This window comes from Lissotriton vulgaris, chromosome 3_1 (assembly GCF_964263255.1).
Source record: "Lissotriton vulgaris chromosome 3_1, aLisVul1.2, whole genome shotgun sequence".
In the NCBI taxonomy this organism is placed as follows: domain Eukaryota; kingdom Metazoa; phylum Chordata; class Amphibia; order Caudata; family Salamandridae; genus Lissotriton; species Lissotriton vulgaris.
The window spans coordinates 1,354,811,277-1,354,836,974 of NC_141689.1; the positions used below are offsets into that span (position 1 = coordinate 1,354,811,277).

General features: G+C 47.9%; 1 protein-coding gene across 1 annotated transcript in view; it reads left to right on the plus strand.

The window, feature by feature from the left end:
* The window catches only part of DNAH6 (dynein axonemal heavy chain 6), a 2,460,712-nt gene that overhangs the window by 1,884,753 nt on the left and 550,261 nt on the right, over positions 1-25,698 (plus strand). Inside the window, exon 58 of the mRNA XM_086961829.1 lies at positions 16,828-16,895. Coding sequence (XP_086817955.1) covers positions 16,828-16,895 — 68 coding nt within the window. The remainder of the gene's footprint in view (positions 1-16,827; positions 16,896-25,698) is intronic.

Sequence of the window (25,698 nt, forward strand, 5' to 3'; positions counted from 1 at the left end):
TGTTTTGGGAAATCGTCAGTGCCTCTAGATTACTAAACCCCCAAAGTTTGGCCCCATACAGGACCGACGTCCTAATTTTTGTGTTGTAGATTTTAAGCACAGGGGAAATTGGTTTTGTGAGTGAGTGGCGCTGTTCTTTAAGTAAGGCGCCAGCTAATTGTGAATGTTTAAGGGCCAGGTAGTCCGTATGAGGTTTCCAGTCTATTTTGGAACCTAGGGTTATACCGAGGTAGGAAAAAACTTGGGTCTGCTCTAACGTGGCTTCGTTCATAACCACCCTTCCTCTTACAGACTTATGTTTATGTAACACCATGAACTTTGTCTTGTTCACATTGACAATGATGCCATGGTCCTTGCAGAACACCTCAAATCTCGCGATCGTCCTCTGGAGACCTTGTTGCGTTTTAGAGATTAACAGGGTGTCATCTGCAAACATTAGCAGAGGGATCTCCCTACCATCAAGTGTGGGGGCGTCAGTAGGGTGATTCACAAAATACTGGATCGCCCTGTTGATGTACAAAGAAAAGCGTGTTGGTGTGAGTACACACCCTTGACGGACCCCTCTGGCAATCGGAAACCTCTTGGTTACTCTCCCTTGCTGGCTCCAATGGACTTGTGCAAAATTTGCCTCGTGAAGTTTAATTAAGAAGGCCAATAGGTCAAGTGGCATACTCTGTTCCGCAAAAACACCCACATCTTGGCACGTGGCACTAGGTTGAATGCCGACTTAAGATCTACAAAAGCGGCATACAATGTCCCACCTCTAAGGATTACCACACGCCAGTAAATTTAAACAAATCTAAAAACCTGATCAATAGTGATCGTGTGAGAGCGGAACCCGGCCTGTAATGGATACAGAATATCGACCTCGTCGATCCAGCCTTGGATCCTGCTTAACACGAGCCTCACAGTCACCTTCTGGATACAATCAATTAAACTTATGGGCCTGTAGTTACCGGGATCTGAGCGATCCCCCTTTTTAAAAATCGGGATAAACTCGACACCCTTCCATGAATCAGGTAAAGGGGAGCCTTTTGCAATGGCATTCGCCAGGGACTGAATGTAAGTCACCCATACTTCCTTATCGTGTAGGAACAGGTCGGCTGGTACACAGTCTAACCCGGGCGCTCTACCACTCGGGAACGTGTTAAGTGCAATTTCAACCTCCTGCTTAGTGAAGTATAAGGGTGGAGTGTCTACAGGAATATTAGGAAGACCAACAGACAGCTCAAAATCTCGAGGGGGGAAGGCAAATTGGGTCGAGAAGTATGTTACCCACGACTCAGGAGCTACATGATTGGAAGGTGGTTCACTGGGCACCTCCTTGCCCCATTTAACCAAATTCCAAAATCCAACCATATTCCTGTCTTTACTAGCATGGTACAACTCAGACTAATACTGCTCGTCCCATGCTCTTTTTGCCTTGTATTGCACCTTCTTGTATTTCACCCTCACCTCTTTGATCCTATCCCTGTTTTTAGTTCTTATTGCCCTAGCTAATTCTTTGTATGCTTCCCTGCAGGATTTCCCATACCATGTTTCCACCCCTGGTTTGGCGTGGTTCTTAAAATTCTGCACATTAGTTGTAAAAAAGCCCTTAAGCTTAATAAAAAGTTTAGTGTGGATATAAGTAGCTTTAGACACCCTTCCCTGCTGCGTGAGACAATTTTGGAGATCAACTGTTGCCTCAGAAACAAGCTTACTTATTTATGGCAACTAATTGGACCTCCTTATTAAGGCAGTTCGAACATTTTACTCTCCTGGTATCGTTGGCGAGCTGTATTTCGGTACCTACAGGACAGACTTCTGGGGCATAACTTCCTAACAGATAAAGAGAAAATACAAGAGGATTATGGTCACTTTCCACCCTTTACATGACAGCCATATCCTTGAGAAGGGACCAGTGTTTCTTATTTAAAAGTATGTAGTCTATGCGACTACTACACATTCCGTTGTTAAAAGTGGGAGCACCCTGCTTATCAGATTTCGTTCTCCCATTCACTGCCCTTAACTCATGTTCTAGGCATAGTACTTTGAGCTGCAACGCAGCCTCAGTCCACTTTTTAATAGGAGATAGGGATAATTGGGGAATGTCCCAAGAAAGACCTTCCTCTAGAGCAAGTTCTTCCTCATTGCTATCTAGAGGTTCAAAGCAGAAATTGAAATCTCCTGCTACTAATACATTCACTGATCCGGTAAGAGTCATGCAGGGCAACAATATCAAGGTAAGAGTCATGCAGGGCAACAATATCCAAAGCTTTGCCACCAGGCTTCCCTCTTTCATGGATGTTAAAAATAAAGAGGTCCTTGTTCCCCAGGATTTGAATTTTGATTATTAAAATATCACTGCTCTCAGAATCCATCTGTTTAACGTTATATCTGTCGTCCTCCCTCACCCAGATGGATAGGCCCACCCATCGGTCTACCCCGCTTGCCAGGAGTGGCAGGCTTTGAGAAGTTTAGATAGCCTTGCCTAAACACCGGGTCCACAGACCAAGATTCCTGGATGATTAAGACATCATTTTTATCAATAAAGGATTGCCAATCGAGTGATGATAGTTTACTTTTTAACCCAGCGATGTTCCATGAGACCAAAGACAATTGTGGGGGATTTAAACTATGAATACTACTGTGATGAAGCCGGTAATCACCGAGTATTGCACTGGAAACAGGTTTGACCGGCACTAAACACTCAGCATTGGTTGTAGCCTCACGTAAACTATCATCCCTCCCTGATTGATCTTCCCAGTTGTTTAAGCCCTCTGATTTGTTGTTATTGTCAGAAGGCCCACTTGGCTCTGGCTCTCTGTTATAAATCTATGGTCTCCTGCACCCTTAGTTGCCAATTCCCCATGGGTAGTAATACTAGTTTTTGTGAACTTTCAATCGTTTTCCTCCAATGTGCTAAGTGCCTCAAATCTGTTAGAGGTCGATACAACATGGTTACTAAACACATGCGTATTCGAGGAGGACATTTGCATTGCTACCCTGAAGTTTGTACCGGGTTGATAGAAATATCCCAACGGAAGAACACTAATGACCTCTGGGCTAACTCTAAAAGAAGCTGCCTGATCCAAAATACACTAGACCATTTTAGGTGACCTGAAGCTTAAGACTACGCAGTCGCCATCTGAACCTTTGTCAGAGTGACCTACCTATGCCACCCTTCTCACCATCTTAAATTCTTCAAAAATATGATTCCCAAGCCCTGTTTCAGTATTCAAAAAATGGAGGGTCTCGTTCTTTATTGAGGACCAAAGTTCTTGGTATGTGGTGTTGCCTCTAGTGGGACGTGTAAGGAAACATCCACCGGCAAGGCCCCTCCCAAACCCTGTAATCTCTCTACTGGACCCTTTGGCCCTTCCCTAACAATCGGTGCGTGTGATGTGGATTGGTTTAAGGGAATTACATTGGAAGTGGATAGGAGGGACATATTGTGAATTAAAGATCTAGGTGTATTCCTCTCCTGACCAATAATTGTATCCTTAGTCTGTCTACTCCCAGAACAAGCAGATTGATCTTTTAATATATACTGTTCAATCTAAATCAGTCTCTGATCAATAGCTTCAAGTTTGGACATAACCGGACTGATTAGTGCTGAAAGCGTTCCTACCAGTTGTTTTAGAAGAACGTCATCATCAGCCTTCAGGGGATCAGAATGTCCGATCACCAGTGTAGATTGTGCAGAGCTAGCAGTACCCCCCTTAGTATGATCAGTTTCGATCGGGGGAACTTTGGACCCGCTCGTCCCAGATGATACATTTTTACTACTCTTTGCCTGCTTTGAAACTTGATGGCTAGCTTTAGGGGCACTTCGAGCTTTCCTTTTCTTAGGTTGGTCACTTCCTTTAGGGGCTTGTGACAACTTTTGCTGCCTAGTGCGCATATTAGAAGTGGGGGGTGAGGTCAAACAAGACATATTGGCCACTGGGGAAGGGTGAAGAATACCCAGCTGTGGACTAGCTGCTATCCCTGTAGTAGACTGGGGACTCAAGGCTGAGTTGGCTGATACCTCTTGCACTGGGGCATGTCCTGCAAATGGGTGAGATGGATCTAATGACAGCCTCCGTTCTGTAAGTTCGATCTTGTGCATTAGCACGGATTCGGCCCATAGGAGGAAGGCATCGAGAGTCCCCACTACTCCTGGTCCTGCCCCCCCCCTTGCGTATAGCTTTGCTCATACCGCATATGTGGATGCAAGATAAATGATTTACGTTAAACTCGGCCCTGCCCCCCAAACAGTCACTTGTAGCAAAGATGGAAAAGCCCCCCCCTGTGTCCAGCTTACTTGGGTTCCAGTCAAGATGTTAAAGAGCTGGCCCAGCCCGGCCTCTTCCGGCCACTAAAGGGCGCAGATGGGCTCGCCCTTGGCCCCGGCACGCCCGCACGCGTCCCTCGCTGAGGGAGCCCTGTCCCACTTATGAGCACCTCCTGGTGCTCACTCTCACGGTGCGATGCGCGGCGAAGCTGCCGCAAGGGATGCTGGGGGATGTAGTCCCCTGGCGTGAGATGGTGATGGCGGCGCTCAGAGGGACACGGTTGCAGCGTCAAGATGGCGGTGGTGGCAGCGCTCTGCTCGGGGCAGCATCCAGTGGCAGGTATCCCCTAAAGATTTTGGCACAGCAATTTGGAGTGGCAAAGAAAACTGTCTCCTTCCCCGCGGGAGCCCTGGCCCCCTTATGAGCACCTCCTGGTGCTCACTCTTGCAGTGCGATGCGCGGCGAAGCTGCCGCAAAGGATGCTGGGGGATGTAGTCCCCTGGCGTGAGATAGTGATGGCGGCACTCAGAGGGACACGGTTGCAGCATCCAGGTGGTGGTGGTGGCAGCGCTCTGCTCGGGGCAGCATCCAGTGGCAGGTATCCCCTAAAGTTTTTGGCACAGCAGTTTGGAGTGGCAAAGAAAACGGGCTGTATTACTCTGTATATTCACAAATGCTTAACACACTGCCTCTGAGATAAGCCTGTCTGCTTGTGCCAAGCTACCAAGGGGGTGAGCAGGGGTTATTAAGGAGTGTAATCCCCTTATCCTGACTTAGAAGTAAGGGTCCCTATTTGGACAAAGATGGATACCATTGCCAACTAGAGACCCCCAGATCTAACACCAACGATGTCACGCAGAGCTGAATGGAGCCATCCGACGTCGGGCACAAAGGTTGTTGCTCAGTAGAAGTTTCCAGATCCAGCCTGACGCCTGGGGAATTCAATGGTAAGGAATCTACAGCTAGATAGAGTCTCTACCAGATAATGCGTTACCGAAGGTAAGTAACTTGTTCTTCTGCACCAAGCCTCATCACAGGGTGAATAATGTGTGCCTGTATTACGCTCTGTCGCCTGAATGGGCCATGGTTGGTCTTTAAGTACATATAGAATTACAGGAAGCAGGAAGACTCAGCAGTTCGTTTAGTTAATGGCAGCCCGACCCCCCAATTCAGCACTTTTTAACTTGAAAAAATAAACCTACTGTGCGCTCGTTTGATACCACAGCTACAGGGGCCTTTCTTTTTCCAACAACTGGTACGTGTAGTCTCCCGAAAATAGGAGCTGCCAAACTCATGCATAGCCCCCACCCCCAAGCTTGCCTTATCCAATTAGAAAACCTCATTCACGGAGGCAAAAAGAGTTCTGCAATTGTTACCACCCCCTGAGATGTGCACAAGCCCTGCCCCTTCCCATTATTTTGAATAATGCTCTACTGACCGCGCCCTGGGCCACTCCCTAAGCGCCCCATTTGAAATCCATTATCTACCGCTTTATGCAGCCACTCCCACAAGGCCGATGTCACCCTCCTCGCTTGTGTCTCGAGGGCGAGGAATAGTCCTTTCCCAGCTAGCACTTGTACAGGAAGACTTTGAGCACAAAAAAAGATTTTAGATTGTTTCACGGGGAGCACCAAGCAGTGAGCACTTCTTTTAAAGCTTCTCCATGGTGTTCATTCTCTTCCTTTTGTCTCCTCCCCGATGCTGATAGGGCATTTTTGTTGCCCGCTTTGCTCGTTAATACCAACCACCACAGCAAATTATATCAAAGTCATCAACGAATAATCAGACTTTTCAAAAACACTGTTATTCCATTGTGACAATGCAGTCCTGAACCCCAGTCATCAGTTTGATATGCTTTAGGTCAAACTATTTTGCCACAGAGAGCTAGTTTTACAACACCCCAAAATCACACCCATACTAATATAATAAAGAGAAAGCCCAAACCTTTGAGGCGGGTAATCTCAGGAACCACAGCACCAATCACAACACCCAATACAGCGTTGGAAAGGGCAGTTGCAGCAGAAGGACATAGGCTGTGCAGACGCCCACCATATACATTTAAAAGGTAAAAGAGCACTGTCAGCAAAGTAGTCCCTTGTGGGCTTGTCTGCGTTGTGCTGTGGGCGTGACAAACTCTGGGGGCGTGTGGTACGTTCCACCCTTCATGCCATGTCTCATATCGTGTGCTAATCCCACCCTGCTCTCTTTAAATACCCCTGCACTCCATAATCATAACCCACCCTTACTCCTTAAAATACCCCAACACCCTTAAACACTAACCCATCTTAACCCTGTAAATATACCCTGTACTCCAAAACCCAAACCTATCCCTAAACCCTAAAAATACCCCTGTACCCCAAAACCCAAACCTAGCCCTGAAACCTCTAAATACCCCTGTACCTCAGATCCAAACCTACCCCTGAACCCTAAAAATACCACTGTCCCCCAAACCCAAACCTTCATCTGAAGCCTAAAATACCCCTGTACCCCAAAACCCAAACCTAGCCCTGAACCCTTAAAATACTCCTGCACCCCAAAACCCAAACCTACCCCTGAACCCTAAAAATACCCCTGCACCCCAAAATCCAAACCTAGCCCTGAACCCTAAAAAATAACCCTATACCCCAAAACCCAAACCTACCCCGGAACCCTAAAATACCCCTCTACCCCAAAATCCAAACCTAGCCCTGAACCCTAAAAATACCCCTGTACCCCAAAACCCAAACCTAGCCCTAAACCCTGAAAATACCCCTGTACCCCAAAACCCAAACCTACCCCTGAACCCTAAAAATACCCCTGTACCCCAAAACCCAAACCTAGCCATGAACTCTAAAAATACCCCTGTACCCCAAAACCCATACCTATCCCTAAACCCTAAAACTACCCCTGTACCCCATAAACCAAAACGATATCTGAACCCTTAAAATACCCAAACACCCCAAAACATATACCTCAGTACCCCAAAACATATACCCCTATACCCATACTGACCTTATCCAAACATTTTAAAAAAACATGCTTTTACCATTCACGCATTTGCAACGAATTTCGTTGTAAATGTATGCGTGGTAAAAGCATATAAAATGTAATGCCATGCGTTATAATGGCATTGCGGAGTCATGGTACTTTCGTAATGAAAGTATGCGGAGTGATGGTATGCGGAAAGAAAGTTGCGGAATAATGGGTGTTTACCCTCCCCCGGTAAGTACATTTGTGGCATGGCGGCCCACATCTCCACCAACATACTCATATTTTTTCACCACCCATTTGAAAAATGCACAGGTCTCTCTCATTGATAGCCAGCACCGACATACACTTTTAGACACACCTTCCGCCACAAGTTCTAGAATTGCGAACTTTAGAGCTGGGGAGCTACGTTTGAATCTCGGCATCAGCTCAACACCCTGTGATTCCAGGCAAATCGCTTTGTCTCCCCGTGCCTACTACAAATTAATGTGTTCCTCTGTAATGTAAATTGTGCTCATGCAATGTTGTCGAGTTCGCGCTATATAATATTGCAAGGAAAAATAAAGTAGGGAAACTCGAGTTCACACACTACTGAACGCGCACTCTTAAGTGCATCAGCAGTGCACTGTGAATCGGAGCGTTTCACAGGCCTGTCACAGATAAGAAATTATATCTAAACAAAATCCTACAAAACAATATACTACTGGCCGGCAGCAATTCATACCCGGACAACGTCGGGACGGGCTGCTAGTTATACGTAAAAGAAAAATAGAAGATTTACACTATGTGAAATATCAAAGTTATCCACAAAAATATTTAATTGTTGAATCTGGCCGATACCAATACTGGTCGGAGTCAATTACTTTATACTGACATAAGTATTGTAAAGTACATCCCTTCCTAGTGCCTACAGTCACAACATAATTTTAATTACCTCACATCATCACAAAATTAATTAATTTTCTACTGTACCTAACTTCCTATGAAAAATAAGCTGCATCATGATAAAGAAATAACATTTATATAGTCAGGTAAATGTGCCAAATACACTCCTATTACTTTGCAAAATCTACTGCAAACTCAAAGCCCTTTCATTGTACTTAATGTGCCTCAGTGCGCACTATATTGCCACACGGAGCCAGTTTCACAGCGACATACCAAATTCACATTATGCATAGATAAAAATGACTAACAATCCATTTAGTCCTATCGAAAATACCAAACTAGTCCATGAAAATATTTAAGTATTCAACCTGATGAATATTTGCACAGGTCTAAGTCATCTGCTGCATAAAAATGTATGAAATTCCTTATCTGTATTGAGGCCTTACTCCACAGTCCTCAGAGTGTCCATCCACCAGGTCTCTTTACAATGTAGACTATGTTCTTGATCTCCTCCTCTATTATGTTCCTGAACATGATCAAACCCTAATAGCGAAAAATGGCTAATTTCCACAACTCTATGTTTTTCAAAGACATGTCTACTAATTGGAGATCTATTGCCCTTATTTCTTATGAAATCAGATGCTCAATCCATCTCTCATTCAATGGCCAAATAGGAGATCCTACATATTGCAAAAAACAAATACATTCAATGATGTAAGCACAATATGTGGAATTACAACTAATCAATTCCTTAATTTTAAAATTCTTAGTGCAATCATAGTTGGCAAATGTTGATGTTTTGTCTTTTATAAATTTACAACAAACACAGTTATTACATTTGAAATATCCACGAGCTTTACCTTATCCAATTCAGGGAGTTCTTCTGTGTAAATTAAAAGTATCACTTGGACTCAGTAACTTTTTAAGTGTGTCATTTTTCTTATATGTAATCAATGGATTTTTGTGGTATATCCAGTGATAAAATAGCCCAATGTTTCCTTAAAACGTTGTATATTTTTTGATTTTCTCTGCAACATTTTGTTACAAACCTCACCTTACTTATATGATGAGGTTCGTTTCTGTGTTTCACTTTCTCCTTTAGTAAAACTACACAATCAATATTACAAGACATAGTGACCGCCATATTCAAACCCTTCTCCGAATATCCTCGATCTGAAAGAAACACGTTAGTGTTAGATTCCTTACCGTAGAATATCCCCAGGCGTCAGTCTGGATCCGGAAACTTTTGCGTAGCAGTACCCCTGCGCGTCGGTAGGCGTCGTCTGCAGGCGTCCCCTGCGGCTCCGCGTCTGTCGTCGTGCGCCGTGATGACGTCGCTGGAGTATATAGACGCCGCCTCCGCGCGCTGACGTCAGTTCTTCTTTTTTCCACGCCAGCAAGCGCAGATCCGAAGAGCAGTACTCCGGTCTTTTGACCAACTTTGTTCAACTCTATTACTCTTTTTGTGCCTGGTAGGATGCCCGGTTTCAAGAATTGTGACGGGTGTGACCGCACGATGTCGGTCACGGACCATCACCGACTCTGTCTCCGGTGCCTGGGCCCCGACCACGACGTGGACGCCTGCGTCGACTGCCGGGCCCTCACTAACAAGGCTAGACGGGAGCGGTCCCGCAAGCTGCTTGATCTCCGGGTGTCGGCCCCGCGTCGGGAACGGTCTCGGTCCGGCCGGAGGTCCAGGGAGCGTTCGAGGGAGCGGTCGCGGAGCCGCGCCGAGCGCTCCGGAAGTCGTCACCATTCGTCGGGCTCATCAGGTAAGAAACACAAGAAGTCGGGGCGTCGTCATCGTACCCCCGACTCCCCCCGACGCTCGCGTCGCAACGCGGCCGGGGGCTCGGGTGACCCCAACTCCGCGGCTCCGCGTGAGTCGCCGGCGCGGCCTGCCCTATACCCTCCGGTCCCTGGGCACGGTGCGACGCCTGAGGAGATTGAGGCGTTCCTCATGGCCATGAGAGCGCTCAGTTCTCCGACGGGGCCTACGGCGCCTTCGGGCACAGTGCTACCGTCTGAGGGCCCTGGCGGGTCGGGTGTTCCTGGCTCGACGCCATCGGGTGCTCCGGGCCCGGTGCCGCCGACGGCTCCGACCCCGGCGCCGCAAGGGCCTTCGGGGTCGATGCCGGCTGGCCTGCCGGCTGGTTCGGCGCCGATTCCATCGGGGTTACCCCCGACGCCGCCCCCGCGCGGCGCCGGTTCTCCTGTGTCGGCCTGTGAACCCCGAGGAGCCGGTCTACATCGTTGACTCCGAGTATGGAGATGATGAAGAATACGGGGAAGGTTGGTAGGGGTCTGAGGACCCTCTGTCACGTGAGTGCCAGTATGACCCGGACTGGATAGGTGATTTGGGGGATTCCAGTGGTCTGGACGATTCTCCTAACCCTGGTTTTATCTCTCCTCCTTCTGTGGAGTCGGTGGAGGGAGCTGCATATTCAGTGGTGCTGATGAGGGCTGCCAAGGCCTTACACCTTGAGCTCCCCGTCGCGGCCGTGAGGCCTAACATCCTCACTGAGGTCTTCAAACCGCAGTCATGCCCACAGGAGCCTCTGCTGCCGTTTAACGAAGCCTTGTCAGACGTTCTGTTGGGCACGTGGTCCAGGCCCGCTTCAGGTTCGCCTGTTGATCGGAACGTGGCCAGACGCCACCGTCCTTGTCCGGACGACCCCAAATTCCTGTCCGCCCATCCCACTCCCGAGAGTCTGGTGATCCAGGCCTCTACCTCCCAGTCCGCATTCCCGTCGGCCCCGCCCGATCGGGAATCCAAGAGGTATGACCAATATGGCAAGAAGGTCTTCTCGTCCCTGAGTCTGGGACTGCGGTCTTGCAACACCGCATGCCTCTTGGGCCGCTACACCCACTCTGTGTGGGACACGGTCGCGGAAGTGCTGCCAGAATGCCCCATGGAGGTGCGGGCGAAGCTCGGCAAGGCTGTGGCTGAGGGCCGAGACGCAGCTAAATATTCAATACGGTGTGGTCTTGATACGACCGACTCGCTGGGCAGAGCTATGTCAACGACGGTGGCGATTCGTCGCACGCCTGGCTGAGATCCGCCAACTTTTCGGCCGATGTCCAAAATGCCTTGATGGACATGCCGTTCGATGGCTGTCGCCTCTTTGGTGACAAGGCCGACCACGCGCTGGAACGCTCAAGGACTCCAGGGTCACGGCCAAGTCCTTGGGTCTTTCGACCCAGTGCCAGCAAACGGGTTCGTTTCGCTCCTTTCGTGGCTAAGGAAGGGGCGTCCCCACACGTGCTGCCAGCCACGCGCCGCAACGGTCCTTTCAACGCGGTGGCGGCCGTGGAAACCGCCGTGGCGGCGGTCGGGGTCAACGGCGGGGTCAGGTCACACCTCCCCCCGCAGCATCTGCCTCCAAATCCTCCTAGTCCGTGCTTTCGGCCCCATGTGACGCCAGTGGGTGGCAGGGTTCGCCATCACCACGCTCACTGGCGCACAATCACGTCGGACAGGTGGGTGCTGCAACTCGTCTGAAGGGGCTACTCCCTCCCCTTCGAGACCACTCCTCCAGCCATGCCACCGCAGAACCACCGTGTGTCGGGGGACCACCTGACACTTCTGCAGGAGGAAGTTACGGCCCTCTTGGCCAAGGGGGCCATCGAGCGCGTTCCTGGGCCAGAAGTAGGGCGTGGTTGCTATTCCCACTACTTTCTGGTACCCAAGAAGGACAAGGGGGGCCTACGTCCTATTTTGGATCTAAGGAACGTCAACGGCTTCCTCCTGAAGGAGAAGTTCAAGATGTTGACGTTAGCTCAGGTCTTGCCTGCTCTAGACCCACAAGACTGGATGGTAGCGTTGGACTTGCAGGATGCCTATTTTCACATCCCCGTCCTGCCGGCCCACTGGCGTTACCTGCGGTTCACGGTAGGCCAGGAGCACTTTCAGTTTATCGTGCTTCCCTTCGGCCTTACCAGCGCCCCACGGGTGTTCACAAAGGTGATGGCGGTGGTCGCAGCCCATCTGCGCAGGTTGGGGGTTTCAGTCTTCCCCTACCTAGACGACTGGTTGTTGAAGGCGGGCTCGCCCCTGACAGTCGTCCACCACCTTCAGATGACGGCAGACCTCTTGCACGACCTGGGGTTCTTCATCAATGTGCCGAAATCACACCTGTGTCCCTCTCAAAAGCTCCTTTTCATCGGAGCGGTTCTGGACTCGGCGCAGTTTCGGGTTTATCCTCCAGAACGGCGGGTCCGGGATATACAGGCTTTGATTCCCATCTTTCAGCCGCTATCCCGGGTTTCGGTCAGGTTGACGCTGCGGCTGCTGGGGCTGATGGCTTCCTGCATCCTTCTGGTGCATCACGCCCAGTGGCGGATGCGGGCTCTGCAGTGGGACCTGAAGTTTCAGTGGGCCCAGCATCAGGGCAACTTGTCCGACCACGTCTTGATCTCGGAGGGCACTGCGAGACAACTGCAGTGGTGGTTTACGGACCGCGATTGGGTCAGAGGCAGATCCCTCTCCCTTCCCCAACCGGAGCACGTTGTCGTGACGGACGCGTCCCTCCAGGGCTGGGGTGGCCACTTGGGAGAGGCAGAGATCAGAGGCATCTGGTCTCCGGCGGAGTCCTGGCTCCATATCAACCTGTTGGAGCTGCGGGCGATTCGTCTAGCACTGAAGGCATTCCTCCCCTTTGTCAACGGGAGTGTAGTGCAGGTGTTCACCGACAACACCACCGCCATTGTGGTACTGCAACAAACAGGGCGGAGTGGGGTCGTGGACCCTTTGCCAGGAGGCTCTGCGCCTCTGGCAGTGGCTGGAACGTCAGGGCGTGACCTTGACGGTTCAACACCTGGCAGGCTCTCTGAACGCCAGGGCGGACGAACTCAGCCGTCAGTGCTCGATGGATCACGAATGGCGTCTGAACTCGGACGTGGCGCAAGGCATCTTTCTGCAATGGGGAGAGCCTTGGTTAGATCTATTCGCCACAGAAGAGAACGCGCAATGTCATCAGTTCTGCGCGTTGGAGTTTCCAAGACGGCACTCGCACGGTGACGCCTTTCGGCGCGAGTGGAGTTGCGGTCTGTTATACGCCTTTCCGCCTATACCACTTCTGCCCAGAGTGCTGAAGAAGATCAGGCGCGACCGGGCCCAAGTTATCCTTGTGGCTCCGGACTGGGCTCGAAGGTACTGGTATCCCGAGCTACTCAGCATGTCAGTCGGTCCCCCGATCCGCCTGCCCCTTCAGGAGGACCTTCTGTCGCAGCAGCAGGGGACGGTCCTCCACCCGAACCTGTCCAGTCTCCACCTCCATGCTTGGAGATTGAGCGGCGGCAGTTGAGGCCATTTGACTTGCCTCCTGAAGTCTGTGATGTTATTCTGGCAGCCAGGCGTCCCTCCACTAAGTCGGTATACGCCTGTCGGTGGAACAGATTTGTGGCATGGTGCACAGCAAAGGCTGTGGACCCTCTTTCCGAGGTTCTTCTGTTTCTTCTTTCTCTTGCCCAGCAGGGCTCTGCTCTGGGCACTATCAAGGGCTACCTTTCTGCCCTTTCAGCCTTTCTAAGGCTTCCTGATCAGCCTTCTTTGTTCAAGTCCCCGATCGTAACGAGATTCTTGAAGGGCATCACACACATGTATCCACCTGTTCCATTTGTGATGCCTCAGTGGGACTTGAACCTGGTTCTTACCTTTCTGATGTGTGCTCCCTTTGAGCCCCTTCATTCTTGTCCTCTTCGTTTCCTGACCTTGAAGACGGCTTTCCTGGTTGCCATCACCTCTGCCAGGAGAGTGAGTGAGCTCCAGGCTCTTTCTGTCCAACCTCCTTTCCTGTCCATTCATCCTGACAAGGTGGTTCTAAGGACTAGACCTTCTTTCCTGCCCAAAGTAGTTTCTGCTTTTCACATTGGGCAGTCCATCACCCTCCCCTCCTTCTTCCCGCCTCCGCATCCTTCAAAGGATGAAGAGCGGCTCCATCGTCTGGACCCAAAACGTGCGCTTTCATTTTATATGGATCGCACACGCCAATTCCGGGTGGATGACCAACTGTTTGTTGGCTACGTGGGTGCGAAGAAGGGACGGGCGGTGTGAAACGAACCATCTCTCGTGGGTCGTTCTGTGCATCAAAGCGTGCTACTCTTTGGCTCGGAAGGAGCCTCCTGTTGGGCTGAGGGCCCATTCCACTCGGGCCACGGCTGCTACTACTGCCCTGGGCCGGGGAGTCCCCTTGCAGGACATTTGCCAGGCGGCTACGTGGGCCTCGCTGCACACCTTTGCGAGGCACTACTGCCTGGACAGTCAAGTCCGGAGGGATGGCTTCTTTGGCCGTTCTGTCCTCCAGGACTTTCTGGTGTAGGAATGTATTGGTTCGCAGACCCACCACCGGGGTTGGTATTGCTGGGGTATCTATTCTAAGGTAAGGAATCTAACACTAACGTGTTTCTTTCAGATGAACAAGTTACTTACCTTCGGTAACGATATATCTGTAAGAAACATTAGTTAGTGTTAGATTCCTTACCGAACCCACCCATCCTCCCCGTTCTGCGAACTGATACCTAGGGTTAAGGACATCCCTTTCAGGGCCCTAGTTTTACATGGCACCAGTGTTAGTTCTCTCATGGCTCTGCGTTTTCTGGCGCGGAAAAGCTGTGTGCAAAGAACTGACGTCAGCGCGCGGAGGCGGCGTCTATATACTCCAGCGACGTCATCACGGCGCACGACGCCGACGACGGACGCGGAGCCGCAGGGGACGCCTGCAGACGACGCCTACCGACGCGCAGGGGTACTGCTACGCAAAAGTTTCCGGATCCAGACTGACGCCTGGGGATATTCTAAGGTAAGGAATCTAACACTAACTAATGTTTCTTACAGATATATCGTTACCGAAGGTAAGTAACTTGTTCTTCAGTAAATCTAGATGCAGTCTCCATTTCCTGTTCATGATAATCATTCACCTCACTACAGTTATGCTTATGTCTTATTAACTCCCCATAGGTGATATATGTTTTCTGTTTTTGTGGATGTCCTGATTGTAAGTTTCCTATACGATCCACTATGAAGTGTTTCTCACATAAAGTTCCAGGTCACTGAATTAATCACTGGCACACCCTCTCAAGATGGAAAACTGTAAAATAATTTCACTAGACTTCACATTTCCAGCGGTGGTCTGTGACTTTTGAAAGTGGTAGAGGGTAAATGTAATGTGTGACACGCCTGCATTCAAACTACCTTTGCATTAACCATGGTCGGACGACAATAACACCCTGCGCGCTGCTGTTATGTTTTATTCGCCCCAAACACCAGGCATCATCGCAGGGTGAATTCTGTGTGGCTATATAACACTCTGTCGCCTGAATGGGCCATGGTTGATTTATAAGCACATATAGAATATGGCAATCAGGAATACTCAGCATGCTAGTTAAAATTAATGGTAGCCCCTGAATCCCAATTCAGCTCTTGGTAACTTGAATAAACAAACCTGCTATGTGTTCGTTTGGTACAACGGCTGCAAGCGTCCCCCCCCCAACAACTGGTACATGTAGCGTCCCGGAAATAGGAGCTGCCAAACTCATGCATAGCCCATTCCCCCAAGCTTCCCTTGTCCAATTAGGAAGCTTGATTTACTGTGGCGAATGTAGTGCTGTAATTGTTACCACCTCCTGCACTGTGCGGCAGCCTTGCCCCTTCCAATTATTGTGAATGACGTCCTACTAAGCGATCCCTGGGCCAGTTCCTAACTTGAGGACGCTACTCTTACAAGAGATGGCGCTTGTTAATTGATTCATTCACCCTCAGACTCGAGGGGGGGGGGCTTACAAACTAACACCAACGAATATAAAGAATACAGGCAAAACAGTTTTCTACCACATAGGAGTGCGTTTGTCCTAAATCCAATTGGACTTACTTCCACTTCCTAAGTGTCCCATTTGAAATCCATGCAAAGCCGCTTTATGTGGCTACTCCCACAAGGCTGATGTCGTCCTCCTCACTTGTGCCTTGAGGGCAAGCAATGGTCCTCACCCTGCTAGCACATGCACAGGAAGACTTTGAGCACAAAAATGATTTTAATTCATTTCACAGGGAGCACCAAGCAGTGAGCACTTCTTTTAAAGCTGCTCCTTGGTGTTCATTCTCTCCCTTTTGTTTCTTCCCTGATACTGGTTGAGCAGCGTCCGCTTCATTCGTTAATACCACCCGCCAATGCACACTTCATTCCAAATAGATCAAAAGAGTTACATTTGAAAGGTACTCCCTGTGCACAAATGTAAAGTATATTGCATGTGCTACACCCAAGAAGTGTTGCTCCTTTTATTCTTGATAAGACCTTGCTTGATTTTTGTTCAAATCAAGAAGTCTTATCCTGTGTCCATCCACCGTCAGTCTGTCAACCAATTGGTGATGTGAATAGCGCTCTTTGTAGGTTGATGTGCTTCTGATGTTTTACACCACCATGCATATTTTTGGGCCCAGTAGGAGTTACAGGACAGAGCACTGTTGGCCACATGGATGGTAGCAGCAAAGGAGGTTGTCAAAATTATTACCATCAGTTGCTGCTTGAAACAGAAGCTTTTCTCTCCCATCCGACTTATCTCCAAAAAACGGTAATCTCTCAAACAGCTTACTTGGGCAGTTAGGTACACCAGCACAGAGTAGTGTAATAGCTTCAACACCATGTTCACGTGTGTATTTTAAGTGGTATTATTAGATCATGTGTTATCCAAAACAAATCCCTGTATTTCTTTTTATTTTCAGGTCTGTATTAAAGTTACAATCATCAACTTCACTGTAACAAAATCTGGACTGGAAGATCAGCTTCTAAGGTAAAATTATTTTTACTTTTATTTACCTGAAATTAATTTTGAGAAGTAGTAATTTATTCTGAAAATATAGCCACAGGTCCTAAGGACGGTGCAGAAATGGCATTCTCCATCCATTTACCAACTAGTCTAAACATGGTTTGCAGTTCTGATCATTTGCTTCATTCCCTGTAAATGGTTCTGGTCATGAAATCCTTCTTTTTGGGATGTCATTGTTGTCATTCAGTGTATGACACTTTCCCCATGTCTCACTCTGAAATCATTTTTTTTGTAGTATGTACAAGGTCACACTTTAAGTCTTATCCTTTTGGAGCATGTAAATTGTCCTTCGTGGCTACCATAAAAGTTAATGCTCTGTATGGCCCAAATCTTTGTTTTTCGGTTGCTAGTCTTTCGTGACTCCACTTCGTATTTTTATATTATATCTCATATCATTTGGTACGGATGTATGACGTTACAACGCATACTTTTACCACGCATACCATTACAACGCGGTATTTACAACGCATACCGTTACAACGCATAGCGCTTAGAGGTGCTGGATAGTGGTAAGTATAATTTTATATTCCAACTCCAGTCCCCGTGGACACTAGGGAAGGTGTTGGATATAAAATTATACTTATTCCCTATCCTAGAGCGCCCCCAGCGCAATGCGTTGTAATGGTATGCGTGGTAATGCCTGCGTTGTAGTGGTAGTGCGTGGTACAAACTTCGTTGTGAACGTTGTATACCTTTGGTACGGTTGGTTCTCAGAGGCATCAGTCAACAACAAGACTACCTCAGTAATGATTTTTATCTCCACTGCTTCTTACCACCTTTTGACCCTCTGGTGCTGTTGATGTTTATCTAAGACTAGCATACACAGAGAAGTCGTGTTAGAGCCCAGTTGTCCTTTGGGGAAACTTGAAGCTACCTATTCTTCTCAGAACACAGGCACACAGCGGGCCCAACTAATTGAACTGCTGACTCTTCATACTCGATCTCTATTTTTTACCTGTGTGGACACTGTTAGATTGGGGTTGTTATGAAGGGGTTTATTTGAACATATTTTTTGATGCTCCTTAACATCGAATTAAAGAATGCTGCTAATGCAAAGATTGCAGTGCAAAAAGAATATCATAGCTGTTAAACGTGTCATCCTTGGTGTGGGCTACCCCCAAACTTTTTTCCTGCTTACCTCCTCTTTTTTCTTATTTTTTTTGTTGACCTTAGGACTCTGAGCACTTTACCACTGCCGACCAAGGCTAATGTGCATGCGCTTCTCCACCAAAACATTGGTGTATACACAATTGACATATTTAGTTTACTTGTAAGTCCCTTCTAACATGGTATACAAAATGCCCAGGGCCTTTTAATTAAATGCTATTGGTGGGCCTGCCGCACTGATTGTGCCACCCACACAAGTAGCCTTTCAAACCTGTCTCAAGCCTGCCATTGCAGGGCCTGACTGTGCAGTTTACTGCCACTTTGACTTGGCATTTAGAAACCTCAGCCTTAAACACGTCTTTTATTACACTTAGGTCACCCCTAATGTAGGCACTAAGTAGCCAAAAGGGCAGGGTGCTGTGCAAGTTGGACATGCACTGGTAGGTTTTGCATGTCCGAGTAGTTACAAACACCCAAATTTGTTTTTTACTACTGTGAGGCCTACTCCTCTCATAGGTTAGAATTGGGAACTCCTTAATACACTTTTAAGATGTAATTCCTGATTAGAATTGAGTAGCTGCATCAGTTAATATGTCCTTGGAATGGTAATGCTAAATCCTCTTTACAGGAAGGTTGGATTTAACATTACTGTTTTAGAACTGCCACTTTTAGAAAGTGGACATTTCTACATTTCTCTTCTCTTACTTTTCTGTGTGCCTGCAATACACATCTGGGGTGGATAACAGCTAAACTTTGTGCATTCTGTCTAGACAGCCACACACACAGGAAGTGTGGCAGAGAACTCAAATGCAATCATCTGCATTCTGATAGCTGTTGCTGGGCAAGAATAGTGAGGGAGTTGACACACCTGAATTGTCAGTGCCCTGTTCTGAACACAAAGGGGCGATTACCCCCTACTGATAGCCTAGAGCCAGACCTGGGAAGAAAGAGGAACCTTTGTACTTCAAGGGCCTGATTTGATGTCACCCCACCTCAAAATCACAACTAGGTATAAGTACTGGGGCTCTGACCCTTCCAAGACGGTACACTACTGGACCTGTGAAGAACTCTGCCTAGAGTAAAGACTGCTGCGCTACAAGGATTGCCACTCTGCTTGACTGCTGCTCTGAAAGAACTACTTTGCTGCTGTGCTGTGCTGTGCTGTGCTGCCCTGCTGCCTGCTTATCTCTGCCCTGCTGAGGAGAAGGACTGGACCCATTTCACTTCAACCCAGAGTGACTCAAGAGCTTGGTGGCGTGCCCCCTGTTTTTAAGCCTCGGGCCATCAAAGACTTACTTCATCCCTGCAACAGCACTTGGACTCTGCCATCTGTGAGTCCAGCCCTGCTAACTTATGCCAATCCAGGGCCCAGGACTGGATTGGCATAACTTGGCAGGGCAGGACTCACAGATGGCTATCACTGGATAGGGTGATTTCTGCTGTCCAGAATTATCAAAATCTACGATGTGACGACTTTGCACTTATTAGCACCAACGCATTTCGCTTTGATGCCGATGGATGCCGGAGCCGATCAATGACATCACTTGGATGGACTACACGGCTCCATGATGATGGACAGTGGTGCTTGATGACGCACAACGCCTGCATCATTAAAAGGTTTGTTGACTAAATCCTAATTCGCCTGCGCAGATTGGAACTGACCAACTGGAATTCAACGTCGACGATTGTTCCATTCAAGGCACTTTTTCTGTGGGACCTGTGTGAATCCTGCAGCCGGCCTGCCCTGCATGCGGTCCGCCGGAACTTTGGATTTACCCCAGGTCAGCACGACCTCAAGTGATCTCTAAGCACTATTTGCTTCTAAGCACTACCGTTTGATTTATTTGTTTACAAATCTATAATTCCGGTTCTACTCATTATATTTTTGTCGTTTTTCTTCTTGTTTTATTCATAAAAATATAATATAATTTTCTAAACCTATGTGGAGTACTCTGAGCACTTTACCACTGCCGACCAAGGCTAATGTGCATGCGCTTCTCCACCAAAACATTGGTGTATACACAATTGATATATTTAGTTTACTTGTAAGTCCCTTCTAACCTGGTATACAAAATGCCCAGGGCCTGTTAATTAAATGCTATTGGTGGGCCTGCAGCACTGATTGTGCCACCCACACAAGTAGCCTTTCAAACCTGTCTCAAGCCTGCCATTGCAGGGCCTGACTGTGCAGTTTACTGCCACTTTGACTTGGCATTTAGAAACCTCGGCCTTAAACACGTCTTTTATTACACTTAGGTCACCCTTAATGTAGGCACTAAGTAGCCAAAAGGGCAGGGTGCTGTGCAAGTTGGACATGCACTGGTAGGTTTTGCATGTCCGAGTAGTTACAAACACCCAAATTTGTTTTTTACTACTGTGAGGCCTACTCCTCTCATAGGTTAGAATTGGGAGCTCCTTAATACACTTTTAAGATGTAATTCCTGATTAGAATTGAGTAGCTGCATCAGTTAATATGTCCTTGGAATGGTAATGCTAAATCCTCTTTACAGGAAGGTTGGATTTAACATTACTGTTTTAGAACTGCCACTTTTAGAAAGTGGACATTTCTACATTTCTCTTCTCTTACTTTTCTGTGTGCCTGCAATACACATCTGGGGTGGATAACAGCTAAACTTTGTGCATTCTGTCTAGACAGCCACACACACAGGAAGTGTGGCAGAGAACTCAAATGCAATCATCTGCATTCTGATAGCTGTTGCTGGGCAAGAATAGTGAGGGAGTTGACACACCTGAATTGGCAGTGCCCTGTTCTGAACACAAAGGGGCGATTACCCCCTACTGATAGCCTAGAGCCAGACCTGGGAAGAAAGAGGAACCTTTGCACTTCAAGGGCCTGATTTGATGTCACCCCACCTCAAAATCACAACTAGGTATAAGTACTGGGGCTCTGACCCTTCCAAGACGGTACACTACTGGACCTGTGAAGAACTCTGCCTAGAGTAAAGACTGCTGCGCTACAAGGATTGCCACTTTGCTTGACTGCTGCTCTGAAAGAACTACTTTGCTGCTGTGCTGTGCTGTGCTGTGCTGCCCTGCTGCCTGCTTATCTCTGCCCTGCTGGGGAGAAGGACTGGACCCATTTCACTTCAACCCAGAGTGACTCAAGAGCTTGGTGGCGTGCCCCCTGTTTTTAAGCCTCGGGCCATCAAAGACTTACTTCATCCCTGCAACAGCACTTGGACTCTGCCATCTGTGAGTCCAGCCCTGCTAACTTATGCCAATCCAGGGCCCAGGACTGGATTGGCATAACTTGGCAGGGCAGGACTCACAGATGGCTATCACTGGATAGGGTGATTTCTGCTGTCCAGAATTATCAAAATCTACGATGTGACGACTTTGCACTTATTAGCACCAACGCATTTCACTTTGATGCCGATGGATGCCGGAGCTGATCAATGACATCACTTGGATGGACTACACGGCTCCATGATGATGGACAGTGGTGCTTGATGACGCACAACGCCTGCATCATAAAAAGGTTTGTTGACTAAATCCTAATTCGCCTGCGCAGATTGGAACTGACCAACTGGAATTCAACGTCGACGATTGTTCCATTCAAGGCACTTTTTCTGTGGGACCTGTGTGAATCCTGCAGCCGGCCTGCCCTGCATGCGGTCCGCCGGAACTTTGGATTTACCCCAGGCCAGCACGACCTCAAGTGATCTCTAAGCACTATTTGCTTCTAAGCACTACCGTTTGATTTATTTGTTTACAAATCTATAATTCCGGTTCTACTCATTGTATTTTTGTCGTTTTTCTTCTTGTTTTATTCATAAAAATATAATATAATTTTCTAAACCTATGTGGAGTACTCTGAGCACTTTACCACTGCCGACCAAGGCTAATGTGCATGCGCTTCTCCACCAAAACATTGGTGTATACACAATTGATATATTTAGTTTACTTGTAAGTCCCTTCTAACGTGGTATACAAAATGCCCAGGGCCTGTTAATTAAATGCTATTGGTGGGCCTGCAGCACTGATTGTGCCACCCACACAAGTAGCCTTTCAAACTTGTCTCAAGCCTGCATTGCAGGGCCTGACTGTGCAGTTTACTGCCACTTTGACTTGGCATTTAGAAACCTCGGCCTTAAACACGTCTTTTATTACACTTAGGTCACCCCTAATGTAGGCACTAAGTAGCCAAAAGGGCAGGGTGCTGTGCAAGTTGGACATGCGCTGGTAGGTTTTGCATGTCTGAGTAGTTACAAACACCCAAATTTGTTTTTTACTACTGTGAGGCCTACTCCTCTCATAGGTTAGAATTGGGAACTCCTTAATACACTTTTAAGATGTAATTCCTGATTAGAAATGAGTAGCTGCATCAGTTAATATGTCCTTGGAATGGTAATGCTAAATCCTCTTTACAGGAAGGTTGGATTTAACATTACTGTTTTAGAACTGCCACTTTTAGAAAGTGGACATTTCTACATTTCTCTTCTCTTACTTATCTGTGTGCCTGCAATACACATCTGGGGTGGATAACAGCTAAACTTTGTGCATTCTGTCTAGACAGCCACACACACAGGAAGTGTGACAGAGAACTCAAATGCAATCATCTGCATTCTGATAGCTGTTGCTGGGCAAGAATAGTGAGGGAGCTGACACACCTGAATTGGCAGTGCCCTGTTCTGAACACAAAGGGGCGATTACCCCCTACTGATAGCCTGGAGCCAGACTTGGGATGAAAGAGGAACCTTTGCACTTCAAGGGCCTGATTTGATGTCACCCCACCTCAAAATCACAACTAGGTATAAGTACTGGGGCTCTGACCCTTCCAAGACAGTACACTACTGGACCTGTGAAGAACTCTGCCTAGAGTAAAGACTGCTGCGCTACAAGGATTGCCACTCTGCTTGACTGCTGCTCTGAAAGAACTACTTTGCTGCTGTGCTGTGCTGCCCTGCTGCCTGCTTATCTCTGCCCTGCTGAGGAGAAGGACTGGACCCATTTCACTTCAACCCAGAGTGACTCAAGAGCTTGGTGGCGTGCCCCCTGTTTTTAAGCCTCGGGCCATCAAAGACTTACTTCATCCCTGCAACAGCACTTGGACTCTGCCATCTGTGAGTCCAGCCCTGCTAACTTATGCCAATCCAGGGCCCAGGACTGGATTGGCATAACTTGGCAGGGCAGGACTCACAGATGGCTATCACTGGATAGGGTGATTTCTGCTGTCCAGAATTATCAAAATCTACGATGTGACGACTTTGCACTTATTAGCACCAACGCATTTCGCTTTGATGCCGATGGATGCCGGAGCCGATGGATGCCGGAGCCGATGGATGACATCACTTGGATGGACTACACGGCTCCATGATGATGGACAGTGGTGCTTGATGACGCACAACGCCTGCATCATAAAGGGGTTTGTTGACTAAATCCTAATTCGCCTGCGCAGATTGGAACTGACCAACTGGAATTCAACGTCGACGATTGTTCCATTCAAGGCACTTTTTCTGTGAGACCTGTGTGAATCCTGCAGCCGGCCTGCCCTGCATGCGGTCCGCCGGAACTTTGGATTTACCCCAGGCCAGCACGACCTCGAATGATCTCTAAGCACTATTTGCTTCTAAGCACTACCGTTTGATTTATTTGTTTACAAATCTATAATTCCGGTTCTACTCATTGTATTTTTGTCGTTTTTCTTCTTGTTTTATTCATAAAAATATAATATAATTTTCTAAACCTATGTGGAGTATTTTTATGGTGTACTCATTGTGTTACTGTGTGTGTTTGTTGCACAAATACTTTACACATTGCCTCTTTTGATAAGCCTTCCTGCTCTGCGCCAAGCTACCAGAGGGTAGGCACAGGTAATCTTTTAATGTGTATCTCCAGGACTCTGACTAGAGCTGTGGTTCCTGCGAGGGCAGGGTGCATACCTCTGCCAACCAGAAACCTCAGTTCTATCAAATGCATTCTATAATTATTCCTCTCCTCATCACTGTAGGAAGCTGGCTCTCTATATAGTGCACTAATTTGAAGTACACTGTGCAGAGAGTCCAGTGAGACCCAGATCGGTGTCCAGAGGCAAAAGCAGACAATACTAACACTCTATTTCTGTTAGTGTGGGAGAGCGGTTAGGCTTATCAGAGAGCAGTGCTGAGCACATGTACTCACAGAGGTAATAAATGATACACACACTCAAGAATAAATCTGAGAACAATTTACAAAAATAACACTGATTTTTATATAACTTTTTTTAGACAAACAACTTCATTCTACAAGTACTTTTTGAGATATGAATTTTTCAATTTAGAAAAAAATCACTATTGTGCAAAATTACACACCATTGAAGTTAATGGGTGAAAATAGAAAAATGCATATACAATCTTACATTTGAATTTCTAGGGTTACCTTTGGGATTTAGATAAGTAGCAAGGTCAGGTCCAATGTTCCACCAGCGGATTCTCTGGAGCGTCCTGGATATGGCCGGGAGCAGAGTGCCGAGGTCGTTGGTAGCTGGTGCTCTATTAAGAAGGGGGCCACCTGAAAAGACACTGCACAAGAGGTCTTAAAGGTAATTCCCACTCAAGGGAGTATGTTGCAAGGGCCACAGGACCACGGAACCACAGCAGGTTCAACGGAACCCAGGCCGGGCGGGCTGGGTGCAGAGCGGATATGTCAGCCTGTGCGCTGCGCTTCAAGATGTCCTGGCGGTAAGGGGCTGACGGTTGAGAGGCGATTCCAGGACAACTTGGTCACTCACGAAGTGGGTCTCAGGGGTCTCGATGTACCTCAATGGGCGCTTGCTTCTTGGGCAGTTGGAGTATGGAATGGACTCTTCATCTCAATGTACGTTGCAAGGGGGCTCTGTACCCCAGGTATTGGAGTGGCACCAAACTCCGGAGCTGATATACTTCTTTTTGCTTGGATGCTACGTCAGAATCGCCGTGGTGTAGCAAGTCTGTAAACCAGACTCTGCGGGTTTGTTGCAGGGGAGTAGTTTCTCTACCCTGAGGGAGTTCTCTGGCGACTGGCTAAGGTCTGGTGTTGCTCCGGGTTTCTTGGAGTCCTCACAGCAGCAGGGTGAGATAGCACACCATGATTGTCAAGTCCTGGAAGCAGAAGGCAGGGTTTTGTGTTAAAATTTTGCAGCAACTCTTCTATTCCCAGGTCAGCAGCTCTTTGTCTGTGTCTTCTTTGTGTCCGTCAAATTTAAAGATCTGATAGGGACATCTAGCCACAGATTCCTTAGCTTTGTACTACCAGGCGTCCGCTGGATCTGAAAGATTTTATTTTTTGCAGTACCCCCGCGTGCCGGTAGGCGGCGTTGGTCGACTCCACGTGTTTTGTTCATCATCGTCGTGGCGTTCGCGTCGTCAATATAACCGCCACTCCGACATGCTGATATCAGTTCTTTTCTTTCCACGCCAGCCTGTGCAGATCCGTTGAAGAGAGCTTACCCCCTGTCATATTTAGACAGACTTTTTATTTTCTACTTTTTGTCAACTCCTTGATATGCTAGGGATGTCTAGCAAGAAGATCTCGGGGTTCAAGCCGTGTGGTGCCTGTTACCGTGGCATGTCCATCACAGACCCCCACTTAGTGTGTCTCTGGTGCCTGGAGCGCAACCATGACACAAAGTCGAGCTCCATTTGCTGGGTCATGGATCTGAAAGATTTGAGGGATCGGTCCC